General features: G+C 52.7%; 9 protein-coding genes across 9 annotated transcripts; 6 read left to right on the top strand and 3 right to left on the bottom strand.

Moving 5' to 3' along the window:
• Positions 1–613: 613 nt before the first annotated feature.
• On the top strand, positions 614–969 carry N0V96_001714 (uncharacterized protein; the record flags this gene model as incomplete). Its single annotated transcript, XM_053192937.1, has 2 exons — positions 614–625; positions 688–969. The coding sequence occupies 2 exons, from the start codon at positions 614–616 to the stop codon at positions 967–969; spliced, it is 294 nt and encodes a 97-aa protein (XP_053049468.1).
• A 149-nt stretch (positions 970–1118) lies between these two features.
• On the bottom strand, positions 1119–1658 carry N0V96_001713 (uncharacterized protein; the record flags this gene model as incomplete). The annotated part of the gene is made up of 2 exons (XM_053192936.1): positions 1119–1430; positions 1518–1658. The coding sequence occupies 2 exons, from the start codon at positions 1656–1658 to the stop codon at positions 1119–1121; spliced, it is 453 nt and encodes a 150-aa protein (XP_053049467.1).
• A 2153-nt stretch (positions 1659–3811) lies between these two features.
• On the top strand, positions 3812–4534 carry PRS5_2 (ribose-phosphate pyrophosphokinase; the record flags this gene model as incomplete). Its single annotated transcript, XM_065756301.1, has 1 exon — positions 3812–4534. The coding sequence occupies one exon, from the start codon at positions 3812–3814 to the stop codon at positions 4532–4534; it is 723 nt and encodes a 240-aa protein (XP_065615541.1).
• Positions 4535–4752: 218 nt separating this feature from the next.
• Positions 4753–5446, top strand: PRS5_1 (ribose-phosphate pyrophosphokinase; the record flags this gene model as incomplete). The annotated part of the gene is made up of 2 exons (XM_065756300.1): positions 4753–5314; positions 5370–5446. 2 exons carry the CDS (start codon positions 4753–4755, stop codon positions 5444–5446), a joined length of 639 nt encoding a protein of 212 aa, XP_065615540.1.
• A 1231-nt stretch (positions 5447–6677) lies between these two features.
• Positions 6678–7702, top strand: N0V96_001710 (uncharacterized protein; the record flags this gene model as incomplete). Its single annotated transcript, XM_053192934.2, has 3 exons — positions 6678–6782; positions 6850–7449; positions 7535–7702. 3 exons carry the CDS (start codon positions 6678–6680, stop codon positions 7700–7702), a joined length of 873 nt encoding a protein of 290 aa, XP_053049465.2.
• Positions 7703–8510: 808 nt separating this feature from the next.
• N0V96_001709 (uncharacterized protein) lies at positions 8511–11086 on the bottom strand (the record flags this gene model as incomplete). Its single annotated transcript, XM_053192933.2, has 4 exons — positions 8511–9044; positions 9103–9729; positions 9790–10845; positions 10967–11086. 4 exons carry the CDS (start codon positions 11084–11086, stop codon positions 8511–8513), a joined length of 2337 nt encoding a protein of 778 aa, XP_053049464.2.
• Positions 11087–12567: 1481 nt separating this feature from the next.
• On the bottom strand, positions 12568–12876 carry RSM27 (mitochondrial 37S ribosomal protein mS33; the record flags this gene model as incomplete). The annotated part of the gene is made up of 2 exons (XM_053192932.2): positions 12568–12789; positions 12838–12876. 2 exons carry the CDS (start codon positions 12874–12876, stop codon positions 12568–12570), a joined length of 261 nt encoding a protein of 86 aa, XP_053049463.2.
• A 436-nt stretch (positions 12877–13312) lies between these two features.
• On the top strand, positions 13313–14586 carry N0V96_001707 (uncharacterized protein; the record flags this gene model as incomplete). The annotated part of the gene is made up of 2 exons (XM_053192931.1): positions 13313–13579; positions 13633–14586. 2 exons carry the CDS (start codon positions 13313–13315, stop codon positions 14584–14586), a joined length of 1221 nt encoding a protein of 406 aa, XP_053049462.1.
• A 1476-nt stretch (positions 14587–16062) lies between these two features.
• ATG37 (Autophagy protein 37) lies at positions 16063–16879 on the top strand (the record flags this gene model as incomplete). Its single annotated transcript, XM_053192930.2, has 2 exons — positions 16063–16250; positions 16327–16879. The coding sequence occupies 2 exons, from the start codon at positions 16063–16065 to the stop codon at positions 16877–16879; spliced, it is 741 nt and encodes a 246-aa protein (XP_053049461.2).
• Between the last annotated feature and the right edge of the window lie 82 nt (positions 16880–16961).

Raw genomic sequence — 16961 nt, 5'->3', positions numbered from 1 at the left:
TTTCTGTCGCCCTGTAGAAAACAAGATGTGGCTTGTGCTGTGGCTGCAACTCGACTCCACACTCTCATCCTCCCCTCATGGAGAAAGCCGAACCGTTGCGACGGGACCAGTGGGCGTGGAATGGGCACTGTGTTTCTTGCGCTGGAGTCTTGGCTTAGTCCGCACCAGGCCTTGGCCTGCGCCATTTGTTCCCCAGACATCGCCGTATCTAGACGTCCCCATCGGCATTCGCCCGAACCAGCCGTTGCGTTCCCTTGAAAGGTTTTACAATCATGGAAGAGGAATCAGTCAAGATATTATTAGTTGGTGATGAGAAATGTGGAAAGACATCGTTCCTCTCGTCCGTATGCCCTTTATCGAGATCATGCCATGGGGGTCTCACAATGCTAATGAAATGTGCCCCTGAAATAGACGGCTGAGCGCCGGCGAAGGCACCGGCCCCATCAGATTGCTCAGAGATATTGACCAACCCTTTATTTTCGAGATCAAGTTTTCTGGAAAACCATACCGTCTAGAGTTTTATGATACAAATAGCCCCGAGAACTGGAAGCTTCTCGAGCCGGACATTGTCATACTGTGTTACGACATAAGCCAGCGGCTGAGTCTCATCAACATGAGGAGACATGTATGTTCTCCTGAATGACTCTCTCTCTCCTCTCTCAGTGTCCTGTCTGACATCCGATACAGTGGCTTCCAGAGGTCAAAATGTCCTTCCGCAGGCCCGACCGCTTGCCCATTCTCATGCTGGGTCTCAAGAGAGACCTACGATCCGAAGACGACCCCAACGGGATCATCTATCCCCAAGAAGCATACCAGCAGGCGCAGGAGATCCGCATAGACAAGTACATGGAATGCTCCGCGGTGACGGGCGAACTGCTCAAGCTGGCGTTTGAGGAGATTGGTAAAACCGCAATCATGACGCGGAAGGCCGAGGGAGGACAGAGCGAAGGCGGTTGTGTCGCCATGTGAGATTTGCTGCCTTGTCAGGGCCACTCTGTTGTTCCACTCCAGGAAGAAGATGACACCCTAGAGAACTCGGTGCCCTCCAAAGAAGAGGACATATCAGAGGAATCGGCCCCGTTCAGAGTGAGTTGCGAAGTGTCATGCGGCAAGGCTTTCTAAGCAGCGCCGTTCGCAGCCTCCTCGGCCCCTTCTTCCTCCCCTGCCTCCTGGGGAAATGAGCCGAGCACTTCAGCAATGATGTTGACCATCTCCTCCTGCTGGTTCTCATCAAAGCGCTCAGGCATCTCCTCGATGACGGTGTTCAGAGCGGCGACGGATGCTGGGCGAAGGTTCAGGATCATGATGACCTCACCCTTGGCCAGGTCATAGGGCTGAAGCTTCCCCAGGAGCTGGGTGATACAGTCTGGGTGATAAGTGATGGGGTCCTGGCTGAGTGGGTTTGGTGGTGTCCGCAGATACTGGAGGAGCTACATATGTGTCAGCTATGACTTTATTACACAGAAGCAGATACCCAATTTTCATTGCATGTATAACTGATATGAAGTCAGACTCACCTCTCTTGCCAGTGCTTCAAGGTTGCCGGGGCCGCGGCGCTCTCCACGCTCACGCTTCTTCTGACCAAGCTTGCGCTCATTCAGATGTTGATAGACCTCATAGTTGGTCAAAACTGCCGACTGAGCCTCAAGGATCTTCATCTTGGTTGCGTGCTTGGCGCGGGGGACGACTAGGTTGCGATTCTTGGGTAGAGGAGAAGGTGTGATGCAAACCGTTTGATACCAGGTGGCAACGGCGGCAATTGCGTATCGGCCCAAAAGAGTGCGGAAAATGCAAGCTGCGCAGGCGCTTGGTGTTTGCGGAAAATTGACGTGTCGGTGTGCAAGGTGAAGAGGCTAGGCCAATGTACCAGTCACTCAAAACGGAACCTCGCAGATGCTCTTTGAGAGGGCCGGGAATAGGCTGTTCAAGTGGTACAACCTTGGACAAGCTGACGTTTAATTTGACAAGGGCGGGTGACGGGTGACGGGTGACTCTACTTTGGAGTCTGTCAAGGAAATATCGGGTCGCCTCGAATCCAGCTGTAACTTGTGAGAACCTAGAAGAGTCAGATGAGGTAAAGGGACTGTGTAATCTCGTAAAAAGAATTACACTTGTGACTGTACGGATTCCGGGCGAGCAATGGAAGGCAAGGTACGATGCTGCCGCAAATTCTTCTTGACAACCCAAGTGCCCCGCGGTCAATGGCCGGCACGGTTGGCAACGAGCTGCAGGGAGATAAAAAGGCAAGCAGAAAATCAGGTGCATTAACACAGCCCAAGGCGCCAATCACGATGCTCAGTCCCCCACTCTGCCATGTGCTAAATTGTCGCAGAGTACGTACCGGATCTGGAATTGCGCAATGGGAGGGGGAAAGAGCGTTGGCGTTAGGTTGGCGGCTTCAGATTCGAAGTAAGCGCCTCCGCTGGCCGGTGGCCGCTTGCTCCTGCCTGCGGCCCTGCCACCTGCACCTCTCGTCGTTAATACAAGCCGGTCGGTTACTCGCGTTATTTCACTCCTTGTTAGAACAACTACCTAGGTACTCAATACAGTACACTAATAAGGTAGGGGGAGGTGTGAGATTCCCCAGGTACTCTTTTCCGCCTCATTGTCATTGTCAAGGAGCGCTATTTTCTGGATGTACATTCAAGAGGCATATACTCTGTCTGCATTATCCGTACAATCACGAGGCAGCCAGACTTTTTGACAAGGGGATGGACTGCAGAATGTCCACATCATTCGGCATATCGCAGTCAGAATTAGAACAAGAGTCACTGCTGCATTCCGGGCAGCGTTCCACGAATCCAATGCAATCCAATCCTCCCTGTACGAAGTCAGTCGTCGACACTGTACTTCCGTACCTGGTCGCCTGTGTCTCCCGCCGCCGTCACCGCCCTCGCATCGCTTCAGGCATCTCCGTCACCGGTATACGGCACTCTGCGTGAGGCTCGGCGTGTCTGGGCAGCCTGGCAACGACCGGAAGAATACAGTGCATGGTTAGAACGTCGTCGGGGCGCAAAATCTCTGCGAGACTGCCAGAGATCGGAGTCATGAACGTACACACAAGCGCGACAAGGTACCTGTGCTAACCTAAAATGGCCCTTTCTACACCCATTTACCCTGTGAGGGAGCCCTGTGCAATCTCTCTTTTTACCCCACCACCAGGCATTTCCACCTGCCACCCCCAAGTCCACATGGCGGCGACTGCACCCGACCCCGATTCCTGCCAATCCCAAACAAACTTATCCACTCAGAGATTTTCCTTTACAACTTCTCGACAACCCCAGCTTCAGACAGAATTCCCCCCCGCTACCAGCTTTTCCCTCCTCCCTCTCCTCTTGAGCTTGTTCGTCATGCTCCCGTTGTGATCGCATCTCTAGAGGCTTTCCCCCTCATCCTCGCTGATTGCTCTCCAGCTCTCTAGCATCTTTACCATACAATTCCCTTCTACGCATACCCTCGGCTTCGGCACATTCCAGTCCCTGTGACGTCGCCCTGCACCCCACTAGCAGATTTTTGACGCCTCCAGCAAACCCGACACCGGCTCTTTCGCTCGCGATCCTCCAACCCGCACACGACACCTTCGAACCCTCAAAAAATACCTGGGGTATCTTTCTCCACAACCATCTTCGAATACCCTAGCTGCGAGATACACATCACAGCTCCGGCCTCGACGCCCTATCCTCTTCCTAGTTCCTAGTCATACCCTGGAGCGGTTCTAGGTTCAGCCTCCAATATCGCCGGTTTCGCCCGACCACTATTCTTCTCTTCTTCATTCAACCATTGCTTCTCGAGCAACCAGCAACTATTCACAATGGTCCGCAATATCATTGTTCTCGGAGGCAACTCCCACCCCGAGCTCCTTAACAGTGTTTGCAACAACCTCGGGCTGAACCCATGCGAGCGCATTCTGTCAAAGTTCTCTGTTGGAGAGAGTCGCTGCGAGATCAAGGACTCTGTGCGCGGCAAGGACGTCTTCATTGTCCAGACTGCCTCTGGCAATGTCAATGACAACTTCATGGACTTGTGCATCATGATCTCTGCCTGCAAGACGGGCTCCGCCAAGAGAGTTACGGCTGTCATGCCTCTGTTCCCTTACTCAAGACAACCCGATGTCCCCTACAAGAAGGCCGGCGCACCTCTTTCGAAGTCAGCAGCGGGGACATCCAAGAACTACACCTTTGAGAGTGTGCCTGCGACCCCGGGTCCAGGCATTGCACGCAGCATGGGTCTTCCCAACGGCATTGACGGCATTGCCTCAAAGCTGGCTAAGAGCAAGCTCAATGAGGAGCGTTCTAATGGAATGAACGGCGTCGACCATTCCAAGACCAATGGCAACGGTCGTAACCACCACGATTCTGTATCCTCCCAAGTCAGCTACACCAACCACGACAACGAGCAACAGAACCGAATCGATGGCTTCCAGTCCAAGCCTGGATACAAGCAGTGGGTTGCCCAAGCTGGAACCCTGGTCGCTGACCTCCTGGCTTGCGCTGGTGCGGACCATGTGGTATGTACCCCCGAAAAGATCCCCTGAGAACAGCTCGAGAGAATGTTCAAAGGGGCTCAAAGGATCTCGCAAAACCAAACTAACAAAACCGCAGATTACGTAGGTTTCCTTCCCCATCATCCTTTGTGTGGTGCTTTGTGCCACGCAAAGGCCATTGCTACGAATTCCTCTGGGGCTTTTCAAGTGCTCTCTATACCTGCATCGCTTCATTGCTTCCTTCTGGAGCACATGCTAATGATCGCAGGATGGATCTCCACGATCCTCAGTACCAGGGCTTCTTCGATGTCCCGGTCGACAACTTGTACGGCAAGCCTCTGCTCATGAGGTACATCCGCCAGAATATCCCCAACTACAAGGATGCTGTGGTTATCAGTCCCGATGCTGGCGGAGCCAAGCGCGCCACTGCCATCGCTGATGAACTGGACATGGCTTTCGCCCTGATCCACAAGGTAGGTCATTACTCCTCACGGGAGGAGGCACAGGATTCATGTTTTCTTTCACAGGAGCGACGCCCGACCAAGTACACCGAGCAGCGCAATGCCAGCATGATGCTGGTGGGTGATGTCAAGGACAAGGTCTGCATCCTCGTTGACGACCTCATCGATACCGGCAACACCATTACGAGAGCTGCCAAGTTGCTCAAGAAGGAGGGTGCTACTCACATCTATGCCCTCTTGACGCACGGCATTCTCAGTGGTGACGCCATCCCGCGTATCAATGCTTCTGCTATCGACAAGATGGTCGTGACAAACACCGTTCCTCAAAAGGACCACATGCGTGCCTGCTCCAAACTCGAGTTCTTGGACGGTGAGTGTTCTCAAATATTACTGTGTCCTGGTGGAACGTAGCTAAATTTTGGTAGTCTCTCCGGTCTTTGCGGAGGCTATCCGTCGTGTCCACCACGGCGAGTCGATCAGCGTCCTTTTCCAGCACAACTAAAAGCATCATCACGTGGCGTTCGAAAAGAAACATCGGGTTTTTGCATCGGAGGGTTTATTGGATTCCACCAACTGCTTTCAGGGAATCTTAGAAACCGTTGGTGTTGTTTTACTGGCGTTCAGCACAGGGGGTGGGTTGAGTGTGGCATCTTTTCTTACGCCATGGACATTCTAGACGTTTTCCTCTTTTACCCGGACTTATCAACAACATACCAGCTCGTTTCCCATTGGAAATGATGCAAACCAGTGGCAGCCCCGTTTGGCTAGCCACATTGCTACACACAAAAAACAAGATACTTAGAACCTCGTTCGTAAGATGGAGGCTCTATGTACAGCGGAACAGCGGACCCGAAGGGGGAGCTTTGCTATACACACAAACTTTTCATGTCTGATGGGTTACATTTGTCCGTTTTACTGTTTGCGACTCTGAACGTTTCTTTCATGATTTTGGGACTTGTGCGAAACGGGGGCCAGTACAGTGCTGCGCAATAGTCTTCATCCCGTCCACATAACATAAACATATCCGTAGAAGGTTCTGCCGCTTGATGATCGTCAGCGTGCTCGTAGACAAACCGTGACATATATCTGAAATAGAAAAGAAATCTAGCAATCAAGATGTACAAAACCTCTGTCAGTTTGAAGGCGAATTCTATGTGCCGTTATGGTGTTGATGGATGGGGCTGGTGAAGGCTTGCACATGTAAAGTGCTTTTTCACATGTCAGATGCACCTATCAAAAAGGACGTTTCAATCTGTCATCCTCTTGTAAACAGATAGTACCCCAAGCCAGACGCAATAAAACAAGAGGTAATTGAATCTAAGTTGATGAAGTTCCAAGAGAAAAAAGCAAGGATGTCGGAACAAACTCCTACCAGCCAAGAAGTCTTCTCCCCCAAACGTCTCCCGACCCCAAACTCCCCAACTTGCCGCCGGGGCCCCACCGAGCCGCGATTTCGCGGGGTACATTCTTTTGCTTATCTTATCGGGGCGATGGAAGCCAAGCTCTCGCCCCGCCAACCCGCCGAGCTTCCCTCTCCGGGGAAGGGGATGCTTAAACCGAACGACATCTTTGCCGTGAATTTTGAGCCTCGGCAACGACGTCAGACCAACGAGGACGAGCAGCATTTTCGAACCCACAACTCGAGTGATTTCTCACATCTCTCTCCCGCGCGTTCGTAGACAATCCAGGTCTGGGTGACTCCAGTAGCATTCTTCATAACTGGGCCATTCGCAATGGCGACCCTCTCCGGCGCAGAGCGCATCCGCGCAATCACAGATGAGGACGGCATGTTCAAGGCCTTTGATACGTACCCTTGGAAAAGAGACAAGATGTTCACGGTATGCCTCCCTCGTAGCACCGCCACTCATTCTTCTTCAGCTATCTGACGAGGTGGGTGTCGTATAGTCCGGCCTCTACGCGATCCTTGGCGATCCAAACACGGAAAACCCGCAAGGCACGCCCACCGACCTCGCGATCCACGCCCGGATATTCTACTACGCCCAGCGCATCGGCGTAACCATTGATTTCGCAAAGTACAAGGACTGGCTCGCGAAGCACCCGGACCATACACCCCCCGACGTCCTGCCCGAAGAATACAAGACCAACAACACATCGAGCACAAAGGGTGCCTCCTCCTCCTCCTCCTCCTCCACCACCACCACAGCTCCGGCAGCCAGCAGCGCAGCAGAACCATCAACAGACGACGTCCCAACACTAACATCAAAGCTCGACAACCTCAACACCAGCGAGGCCACCCCCGCAAACCCAGCAACAACAGACTCATCAACAACCCCCGCAGACGAGGCAACGCCCTCATGGCAAGCAGCAGCCCCCAAAGCAGACCTCTACGTCGAACGCAAAGCACAGCCGCAGGAGGGTGCCCCAGGCCAAGGAGGCGATGAACCAGCGTACCCAATGGGTTTCGCGCAGATGCTGGAGATGATTCAAAAGGGGATTCCCATCCCCGGCATCAGACAGATCCCAGATACTGTCGTTAGAGACGCAGTGAGTATCACCTCCTTGTGTTTCCCTTTTCTCTCTTCTCTTCTCTTCTCTTCTCAAGAACTCAAGACCATTACTGAACTTGCAGTCTGTGAAACCGTTTGGGAAACGTGCGGTGCCCAAAAAGCCGTGGGAAAAGGATGTCGCAACTACAGAGGCGGTGGAGCAGCCATCTGTAGTCGACTCCGAATTCCCGCCGTTAGATGACGCTGTATCACCTGGAGCAGAGGCAGAGCCTGTAAGCAAAGAAACGTAAAACGATGCATGGTTAGAATCATGCAGGGTTCGGTAGGCAATACGGATGGCGTTCGGGAGAGGAGCATAGGGGTACAATGCTTGTGGACTACTACAGAGTTGACAGTGTCAAGCAAAATATTACAAGCCCGACACGGGAAGTTTCCATCTACGAGTTCGCATAAAACAACCGAGGGGACCACGTTACTTTTAGAAGAATCATTTCTAGGGAGCTACCTTATGCTTGGTCGAGGACTGCCACAGGTGCTGTCCAAGCTGGACCAAGGCTGCACTCCAAAGTCTTCGTAATGTGATACATAACTACATACAATCATTGTCTTTGACCCTTGGTCTGATATGCCATGCTTGCCTAGTTGTCCATCCTCTCCGTCCTCTCCATCCTCCGGGTTTTCCAGTTCGAATTTTGATGAGACTAAAGGAGTATCAAAGAGGTATGTGGATGTGTCGATGAACCGCCATGTATAGATGCGAGCATTCTGGCTGGGCTTCGTGATACAACTCCAACGCCCACTTAGGGTTTCGAGGTCACACTGACGCACCTCCATATCGCAAAATCCGTAATCATGAAGTGTCCAATGCACTCAGACAAGTGATAACCTGCCGAGCGTAGGATGACAGCTGATTTGTAAATTAATGGCCGAGGAAGATGTTTTGTAAGCACGGACAAATGAGGTGGTGCAATGACTTTGTCAAAGTTGAGGGAAATCGAATGGGGTGACAAGGAATTAGGGGAAAGAGGTCCTATAGTGACGCAGAGAGAGAACAGTTGAGAAGTTGATGGTGACAGTATGAAAAGATGGTGACAAAGTCTAACGGTAGCCGCTGCCACCGCCGCTGTAACGAGGACCAGCACCCATTCGGTTCATGGCAGGGCCAACTCCGGGGCCGGGACGAGTAGCGACAGCAGGGTTGGTGCAAAGCATGCCCACACGAGATCCAAACTTGGAGCCGCGAAGAGAGACCATGTGCTTGCGAATGTGGGCGGCGACAACCTCACGGTGCTGCAGACCCGCATGAGTGAGGATGTACTGAATGAGATAATTGCCGTACTGGTCGCTTGCAATGTCGACGAGGGGGATGCGAGGGCGATCAACGCGACCCTCACAGACCCGATCAAGATAGCGGCTGAGGAACTCTCCCCCTCCAATCTTGAGGCACTTCTCGACAACCTTGGAGGCGTACTGATCAGTGCTGTATTCGGCAGCGTAACGAATGACATGGTCGATAGCACGGCTTCTGTCCGCTAAAGCGCCATGCTCACAGATGTGCTGAATGCACCAGTTTCCGAACTGTCCGTGAGCCACGATGTCAATGTTGGCAAGGACTTCCTCAATGCAGGGACGCTACAAATCCATAGTTAGAGACATGTGCAGAAAACAGGGCGGGAAAATATCAGCATACCTTATCTTCCTCGAGACAATTCTCGAAGATATTCTGGACAACCAGACTGCCAGTTTCGCCCAAAGCGACTTCGTGCCACATGCCACGCAAAGCCTCATTGACGAACTTCATGATTTGGGGCGGGGATTCGGACCATCGAAGCTCAAAGAGCTTCTGCCAGACATGACAGGCGTAACGATGAATGACGGTCTCGGGAATTCTGCGAAGGAGTTCATGGACCATAATAGCCTTGTAGTCCTCGGGGACGGAATCAAATGCCTTCTGAACGACGTGGCAACCGAATGGGTCCATGGACAGGTTGAGAGTGTTGCCGCGAATGGCTTCCGCGATCTTAACAACCTGCTCCGGAGTGCCGTGCTCGAAGCAACGCTGTACAAGGAAGTTGCCAAAACGGTTGACCATGAGAGGATACGCTTGAGCAACGATTGCCTCCACGATCTCGTACTTCTGGTCCGGAGTGCCAACCTTGAGCTTCTGTTGTAGGAAGATGGAGGCCTGCTGGTCATTGTTGCAGACAATCTTATCCACAATGTACTTCCAGTTGCAATTGACGTTCCGGTCCAACAAGCGGCGGTAGTTGAGAGGCTCAGTAGTTGGCAGGTACGTCTGTCCCTCGGTAGCAATGGCCTGTTGGGGATGGAACATTAGCATTTTGCATCAAAAGTTCTGTCTGTCATTGTCACGTACCTCGCTCTTCCATCCATCACCAGTGGTGAACTCAGTTGCATGGGGCGACAATGAACTTCCTGGGCCCTGCTGGTTGAAGCCTTGATAGCCCATGTTGCCTGAAGCGCTACCAGGAGGACCGCCCATGGGGTCGAACGGAGCAGGAGAGGGAGTGAAGCCGCCATAGTTATGTCCAAAGTTGGTTCCACCGTATGGCTGAGGAGATGGCCAGCGGCTGTTGTCGAAGCGGTTGTTTCGGCGACTGCTAGGGGGCCGAGAGTACATCTCGGGTTCGTGGCTCATGCGATCATTGCGATAACCATCCGCCATAGAGTACGGACCAGCAGGGTCCATATAGCCCTGGTTGAAGCCGCCGCGTCCGCCACTATACCAATCACCACCAGAGTCGGAAATGGGAGCAGCTGCACCAAAGGAGAGAGGAGCTCTGTTGTTGCCCCAATGGCGGGGACGACTGTAATTGTTGATGGAAGGGGCGCCGATATCCGAGGAGTTGTCGTCGGTAGGCCAGGCGTTCTCAGCTCCGAATGCTCCCAGGCGAGCCGCAGGCGGAGCCGGAGCGATGTCTTCTTCTTGCTTGACCGAGCGCGACTGAGCCAGCTCGTGGTCGAGGCGAGAGATCTTGTTCTGTGCTCGGGCAAGCTCCATCTTCAGTCGAAGGAGCTCATCCACGTTGCCGTTGGTCTCTCTAAGAGCGGCACTGGTTGGGCGACTCGTGGGTGCGGTCGTGGGGAACGAGTCCGTGGCAGGAGTGATAGGGACCGAGTTCGTCGTCGAAGAAGCCTTGTCGAAGTGACGGGAGTACAAGCTGTTCTCATCAGAGTTCTTCAAAGCCTCGTTCTGTTGATCGAGGGCAGCTTGCTGCTCAGATAGCTTGGCAAGGAGCATATCCATAGGGTTCGTGCCAGCAATAGTGTCCTGATTGGTCTTCTTCTGTCGTCGCTGTGAGCGAAGCGGCAGATTGCGGGAGGAAGAACCAACCTTGAGAACATTCTGATTGGCAAGCTTGGACGTAGCAAGAGTCGCAATAGTTTGCTTCTGCTTGAAGGCAGGGAGACCCTTTGATTTTTGTTAGCCCAGAGCTCTGTCTTGATGGAAAAACTTGTATTATACGGCAGAAACCAAGGGCAGAAAAATCGATAGACATTCAAGACAGCGTTGAGTAAAGGATTGTACTTACCGAGGCGGCTGACTCGATGGAAGGCTGGCTATTCTCCTCTTCGTGATGAGGCTCCAAAGCCGGAGGAGAGCTTCGCTTGGGGGTCTTGGGGGTAAGACCCGCGGGGGGAGGTGTAGACATCGCGGCGTCGGACAATTTCTTCTTGGGGGGTCAATACTTTGCAGAAGATAGAAAACAAGGTAATGCCGTAAGGTGGCAGACAAGTTGAGAAAGATTCCTTGGGAGGGAGACGCAAAGAAGAGTGCTGATGGAGATCTTCTCTGCGGTGACGGGAGAGGTTTGTTTGTGTAGGGATTGTGGAGGGGAAAGGCGAGGAAAGCTTTTTGTGGTGGGAATGGGAAGAGAATGGTGGATGGGAAGGTAAGGTAGGAACGAGGAAGGAGCTCGAGTTGGTGTCGGGAAGGAGGCAGTCCCGGGCAACACAGGCACCTTTTTGAAGGCCAGGCGTACGAAGGCCCTAATCGAAGCTACTGTGGGCCAGGACAGAATAATCTGAAAGAGCTGAGATCGTGTAGTCGATTCCGAGTTGAAGGAGGAATGATGAGCTGCTGCTGCTTGGCCCGGCGAAGGAAGGGCTCTTGTCGAGGGTGTTGAAGTCGGAAGGAGATCGCGACTCGGCTGACACTTAGCACAGTCTTCTTAATTTGGACGAGGACGTTCCGACTTGCGTACGCAGGTACCGCAAAGGTCTTTCTACAGGTGAAAGAGCTTTCGGCCTGCTCCATATTCCAGGTGAAGGAGGAGAGCCTGGCCAGCCGGCCTCTGATTATTCACCACTGCCTACCTTAGTGTCGCCTAATCATCAGATGATATTCAACTTGAGGGGAGAGCATATATCGCTCCTGCTGCCTTGCCCCAATCTTCTCATCCACCCTCTGAAAAGACCCAGCCTTTTGCTCGTATGCTTATCCAGTTGTGCCAAGGGCAGTAGGAAGAGAGAAATCGCAGATGCAGAGCCGAGGTCAGAGGGGATTGTTTCTAACACCAATGGAAGTAGAAGATCCTATGTCTTTGACTGCCAATAGCTCCAAGCAGCACGCAATGTTGTTCAGCACCTACCGACCAAGGCAATCATTCAGCTAGGATTTAACGAAATAGGGATTGTTGTTTGAAACAGGAAACAAGGCTGTCTCTCAGAGAGACTTATGATTTTTTTACTCTGATATCCTCCATGGTATTTGTACACTGGCTGCCCTGTTGGTGGAGATCCTCCCTATGGCCCGCTGAAGCCGTGATCCACGGTATTTCCATACCATGCCTGTGCCTGAGGGTCCTTAGACATCCACATACTGTGACAGAGCCATCTGGGCTGCCTCGGTCGGCAAACGTACTGCCCAAAGTCTCGCCACTCTATATATATGGAGAGTGTCCTGGCGCGCATGGTTTCGAGGGATCCCTCGGTAGTTGCACATCGTATCGTACAATCAATTTCGTGGTAGACGTTTATCGCTTCTTGGGCTCGGCTGTAGAATAGTCAGCATGATCGTCCAATTGTGAGGCAGCAAACAATACAACTTACTCTTCGTCTTCTTCTTTTTCGGCGCACTCTTTCCTCGGGCCTTCAGTCTGTCTAGGCGTTAGCGGTAGCTCCTTCGCTCCCTTCAGCCCATGACGTACCCAGCAATGTGTTCCAAGCGGTCCATCTCTTCCAAGTCGAGAGTTGTGACATGAGGGCCGAACTCTCTCTGCACATCCTTGACGGTCACAACCTTGCGTGGGTAGTAGTCGGCGATAGCAGGTCCCTTCAATCGTTGGCGCAGGATCTTGTTGCCCGTCCTCACTCCCTCGGGGTTAAATACTGTCGCAAAGACTTCGCATTGGGCCTATAGAGGTTAGCGAATGAGCAGATATGCCAAGACATGGAAAATTACCTTCATGAGGTCCAACAACCTCGCGCGTGGGACACTCATCTTTGCAGGTCTTGATAGAGCTCTATCAGACCAGCCAGAAATTTGTCGCGAAGTCGAACAAGCTTGGGCGAACCTGAGTCCTGAATTGGACCCGCAAGATGAGATCTGCGCACTCCCATTGGTTGCGGTCTTGGGATCATCGATTGGCCGGCATTGCTCGGTACGTATCCACGTCCTTGTCGCATCCCAGGCTCAGGGACTGGATCCTTGCAGCAGAAGCACAGTGAGCTCCACCCAAGCATGGACTGCTTTTATTTTTGTTGCTTCTTGATGAGATGCTCACTGGGAATAAGACGTAAGTTTCGACATTGCGACGGAATACTCTCATTCCTATCGGCCACATTTGAATTTTCTCATTCTGACAACATCAACCATAACAGCTTGTCGTATCACTTGACCAGAAATTGCAGTCTCTTTGTCTCGAGGGAGAATCAAAATGAGCAAGCGCTCGAGTTCAGGAGCGCTGCCACCGAGCAAGCGAAGGCATGCCGAAAGCGAGGCAATAGACTTGCTTCTCGATCATGGCGATGACCTCATCAAATGTCTCCAGGCACTTACCAAGGCCCAGACAAGATCTTCTATCCATCGTGAAGACCTGCAGAAGATCCGGCAGCTTAGCAAGGTGTTATTGCCATCTTTCGAGCAGTTGGCCAGTGAAGGAAAAACACAGGCCCTCGAAAGCGGCGAGATCGACGAGAATGAGGTAAAGACATTAATTCCGTTTCATGCGTTGTCAATTCCTTGCTGACTTCATAGGGCAAGAATGCATCACACGAGAAGGGCCATTCCCCATTGACACCAAGGCAAAGCCCAGTGGTCTCGGGACCGCCAATACCGTCTTTCATCTTGGTCAAGCCGTGGACGCCGGCCGATATCCCGAAGACGATGCCGCCTCTTCCAAAAATTACGAATCCTGTCCTAGAGTTGGCGGCCTTCACCCATGTAGGCGTGGCCAAGCACAAATCGGATTTGAGTTACGACCGCCTTGAGTGGCTTGGAGATGCCTATGTCGAGTTGATCTCGTCTTCCCTCATTTTCCAAACTTTCGGAGGGATGTCAACGGGCCAGTGCTCGCAGATCCGAGAGCTTCTGATTCGCAATGCCAACCTGGGAGAGTACTCAACGCACTACGGGCTGTTCGAAAGAGCGAACCTTCCGTCCGAGTTTAAGCCCAGAGGTACCCAGCCGGCTGTGGCAAAACCACATGAAATCAAAAAGGTTCGCGGTGACTTATTTGAAGCATACGTCGCCGCCTTGGTTCTCTCCGATCCCATCAATGGTCTTACTCGAGTTGCAGAGTGGCTCAGGACACTATGGGCATCGACTATCAAAGACCAGATCAGGTCGGTTGCCAAGACGCCTGGGTTGCAGACAGTCAAGGAGCTGGGCGCAACGGTGACAGAAGAGTCCAGTCTACCGCCAAAGGTCCTCCTTAGCCAGGCTATTGGCGCTAATGGCATCACCATCCGTTACGAGGACTTGCCCAATGCGAACAAGAAAGACAAGTACAACAAGAAGCTGGCCCTTTTCAGTGTTGGAGTGTACCTTGACGGATGGGGCGAGAAAAATAAGCTCCTCGGAACCGGTAGCGACTTGAATAAGAAGGAGGCGGGCCAAAAAGCAGCGCAAATGGCTCTGAACAACAAGAAATTGCTGAAGGTGTATCAAGATAAGAAGAAGGCTTTCCTGGCTGCTCTTGGGGAGAAATAGGTGAGGTCAGAGTGAGGCGGTTGCACTATACCCATGATACCAGTTTCAATTGAAGCAACAACCATCTACGAAGATATTTGAGCCTCTAAGTGACGAAATTGCCCGGATATCTAGCGCCAGAAAGTACATAGCTGGAAATAGCTATTTGGGAAGTTGATACAGCACACCAGAAATATTAGATGAACTCGACTCGGACGTTCGCTGAAGTGTTAACCATACAAACCGCGTAGGTGCTCAACTTAGAAGCCGAGATGAGTAAAGAGCTAGTTGCCCAATGCCGAACAACGATGGACCTCCGTAGCCGCTATTGCTGGGACCCATAGGCCTCGGCTCAATATCAGCTCAGAACTTATACTGAAGTCTCAATTGACGGAACTCTAAAATTGAGGACGGAAACAAAACGAAAGACAATGGAACATCCCGCACATCCACGGTTGCCCGCATTTCACGTGCCTACATGTCTCTCTCGGCCGACACGCAGATGCCGCAGGCTACCGGTACCTAGCTTCAATCACACGCACAAGGGAGAGAAGACGCGGGGATGATGGGAGTAAATTACTAGTCGGGATCTCGGAGAAGCACAAACCCCTGACAAGCCCGCGTCAGGCCCGCGCACCCAGGTCCCACGTCCACTCTAAACTCCCCCAGGTGCTGGTGGGTTGGGGTCGCAGTTGGTTACGAGGGTGCGTTGCCGTTGCGCGGGCTTCGCTGCGTCTGCGTTGCGTTGCGTGACCCGCGGCCGAGGCAAACAGAATTTACCGGAAATCGCCCACACCTTCCGATGCTGCTAACATCGGCGCGAACCCCCCAGTGGCCCTCCCAAGGGCCCAATTTAGAGACAGCTGATTGCCGGTACCGAAATACCTTTGCCTCATTGCCAGCACCCGCCATCACCGCCGCTACTCTCTTGCTATCCACCAGATCCCTTCTTTCTCTTTGGACGACGAAGGGAAAGAGTCCCATGGCGAAGCTCTCACATAATGCATGTCAGCGTGCTGGATCTCTAACTCTCTCCTTTTCCCAGCACCTATTGCTTCCCCATTCCGTTTCAGTTCCGGCTGCCAAGGTACCTCGCTCTACCGGCACATCCAGGTGATTTGCGGAACTAGGTTATCTGAGTTGCTATCTTCGCCTGGTGTTGTTGAGCCGAACCCAACCCCGACGCCCAGAATACCTCGGATATACCCCCATTCAACGAACGCGTCTTCCCTCCCTTTGCCAAATAATCACGTCGGTTCGGTCGCCTCGAGAAACGGCCTTCTAGATGGCTGACTCCGTGGGTGAGTGCAAGCAGAACCTTACTCTGCGCCTGTTGTGGAGAGAGCAATTCCCCGGCTAATTATGCGATTATGCCTTCTCTCTATAGATCGCGTGTTCGTCCATGCCTTAAATACCGTCAAAAAAATCCCCAAAACGGGGGCATCGCGTCCCCCGCCGTCCGACAGACTTCGACTCTATGGCCTTTACAAGCAAGCGATGGAGGGGGATGTCGATGGCGTCATGGAGCGGCCGACCTCGGCTTCCGGCATGCCAGCCGACGAGCTTCAACGCGAGAAAGACAAGTGGGATGCGTGGAACCTCCAGAAAGGTCTGAGCCGGACGGAGGCGAAGAGAAGATATATCGAGGCATTGATCGAGACGATGCACAAATATGCGACAACACCGTAAGCCCGCATACCCCCCCCTTCTGTCACTGGAATCGCTCTTTGCGCATCGCAACCCACTGACTCGTCACTACAGAGACGCAAAGGAACTTGTCTCGGAACTCGAGTTCGTATGGAATCAGATCAAGAACAATAGCCCCAGCTCGACCGACTCTTCACCAAAAGGCACAGGTTACACCGGCGAATTACGACAATTCCAGCCACCCCTGGCTGGATCCGAAGGCCCCCTGAAGGTTCTCAGCCCCATGAGCGAGGACGATGCCGCAGAAAGGAATTCAGATGGAAGGATAGGTTACGACGATGATGACGAAGGGGACGCGCTCGTACCCAGCAGCAACTGGTCTCGCAGCGTGGAGCGCGCGCTTGAGAAGCTATCCGCCGAGGTCGCAGCATTACGAGAGCAAATAACAACAGGGAGAGAGTGGAAGTCCAAAAAGTCACGAAGTTTCCCAGCCTGGCTACGATGGTTTACATGGGTTATCATGAAACATCTAGCTATTGATATGGTGCTGTTAGCCTTTATCCTACTCTGGATGCGCAAGCGGAAGGACCGGCGACTGGAAGACTTGGTCCGGGCAGGGGTCAAGTTGATGCGGGAGTACGTTAGGAACGTCTTACCGGCCAGATGACAACTGTCTTGCCGGCAGCAAGAGAAGGCGAAGCTTTCAGGCTGATATAGCGTTGGCTCGATCAACAATACTGCAACTTGCT

This window comes from Colletotrichum fioriniae (genome assembly GCF_027942845.1).
Source record: "Colletotrichum fioriniae strain IMI 355084 chromosome Unknown scaffold_1, whole genome shotgun sequence".
In the NCBI taxonomy this organism is placed as follows: Eukaryota; Fungi; Ascomycota; class Sordariomycetes; order Glomerellales; family Glomerellaceae; genus Colletotrichum; species Colletotrichum fioriniae.
Note: the sequence above shows the minus strand (reverse complement) of the source record. Positions and strands in the feature narration are given on the sequence as shown.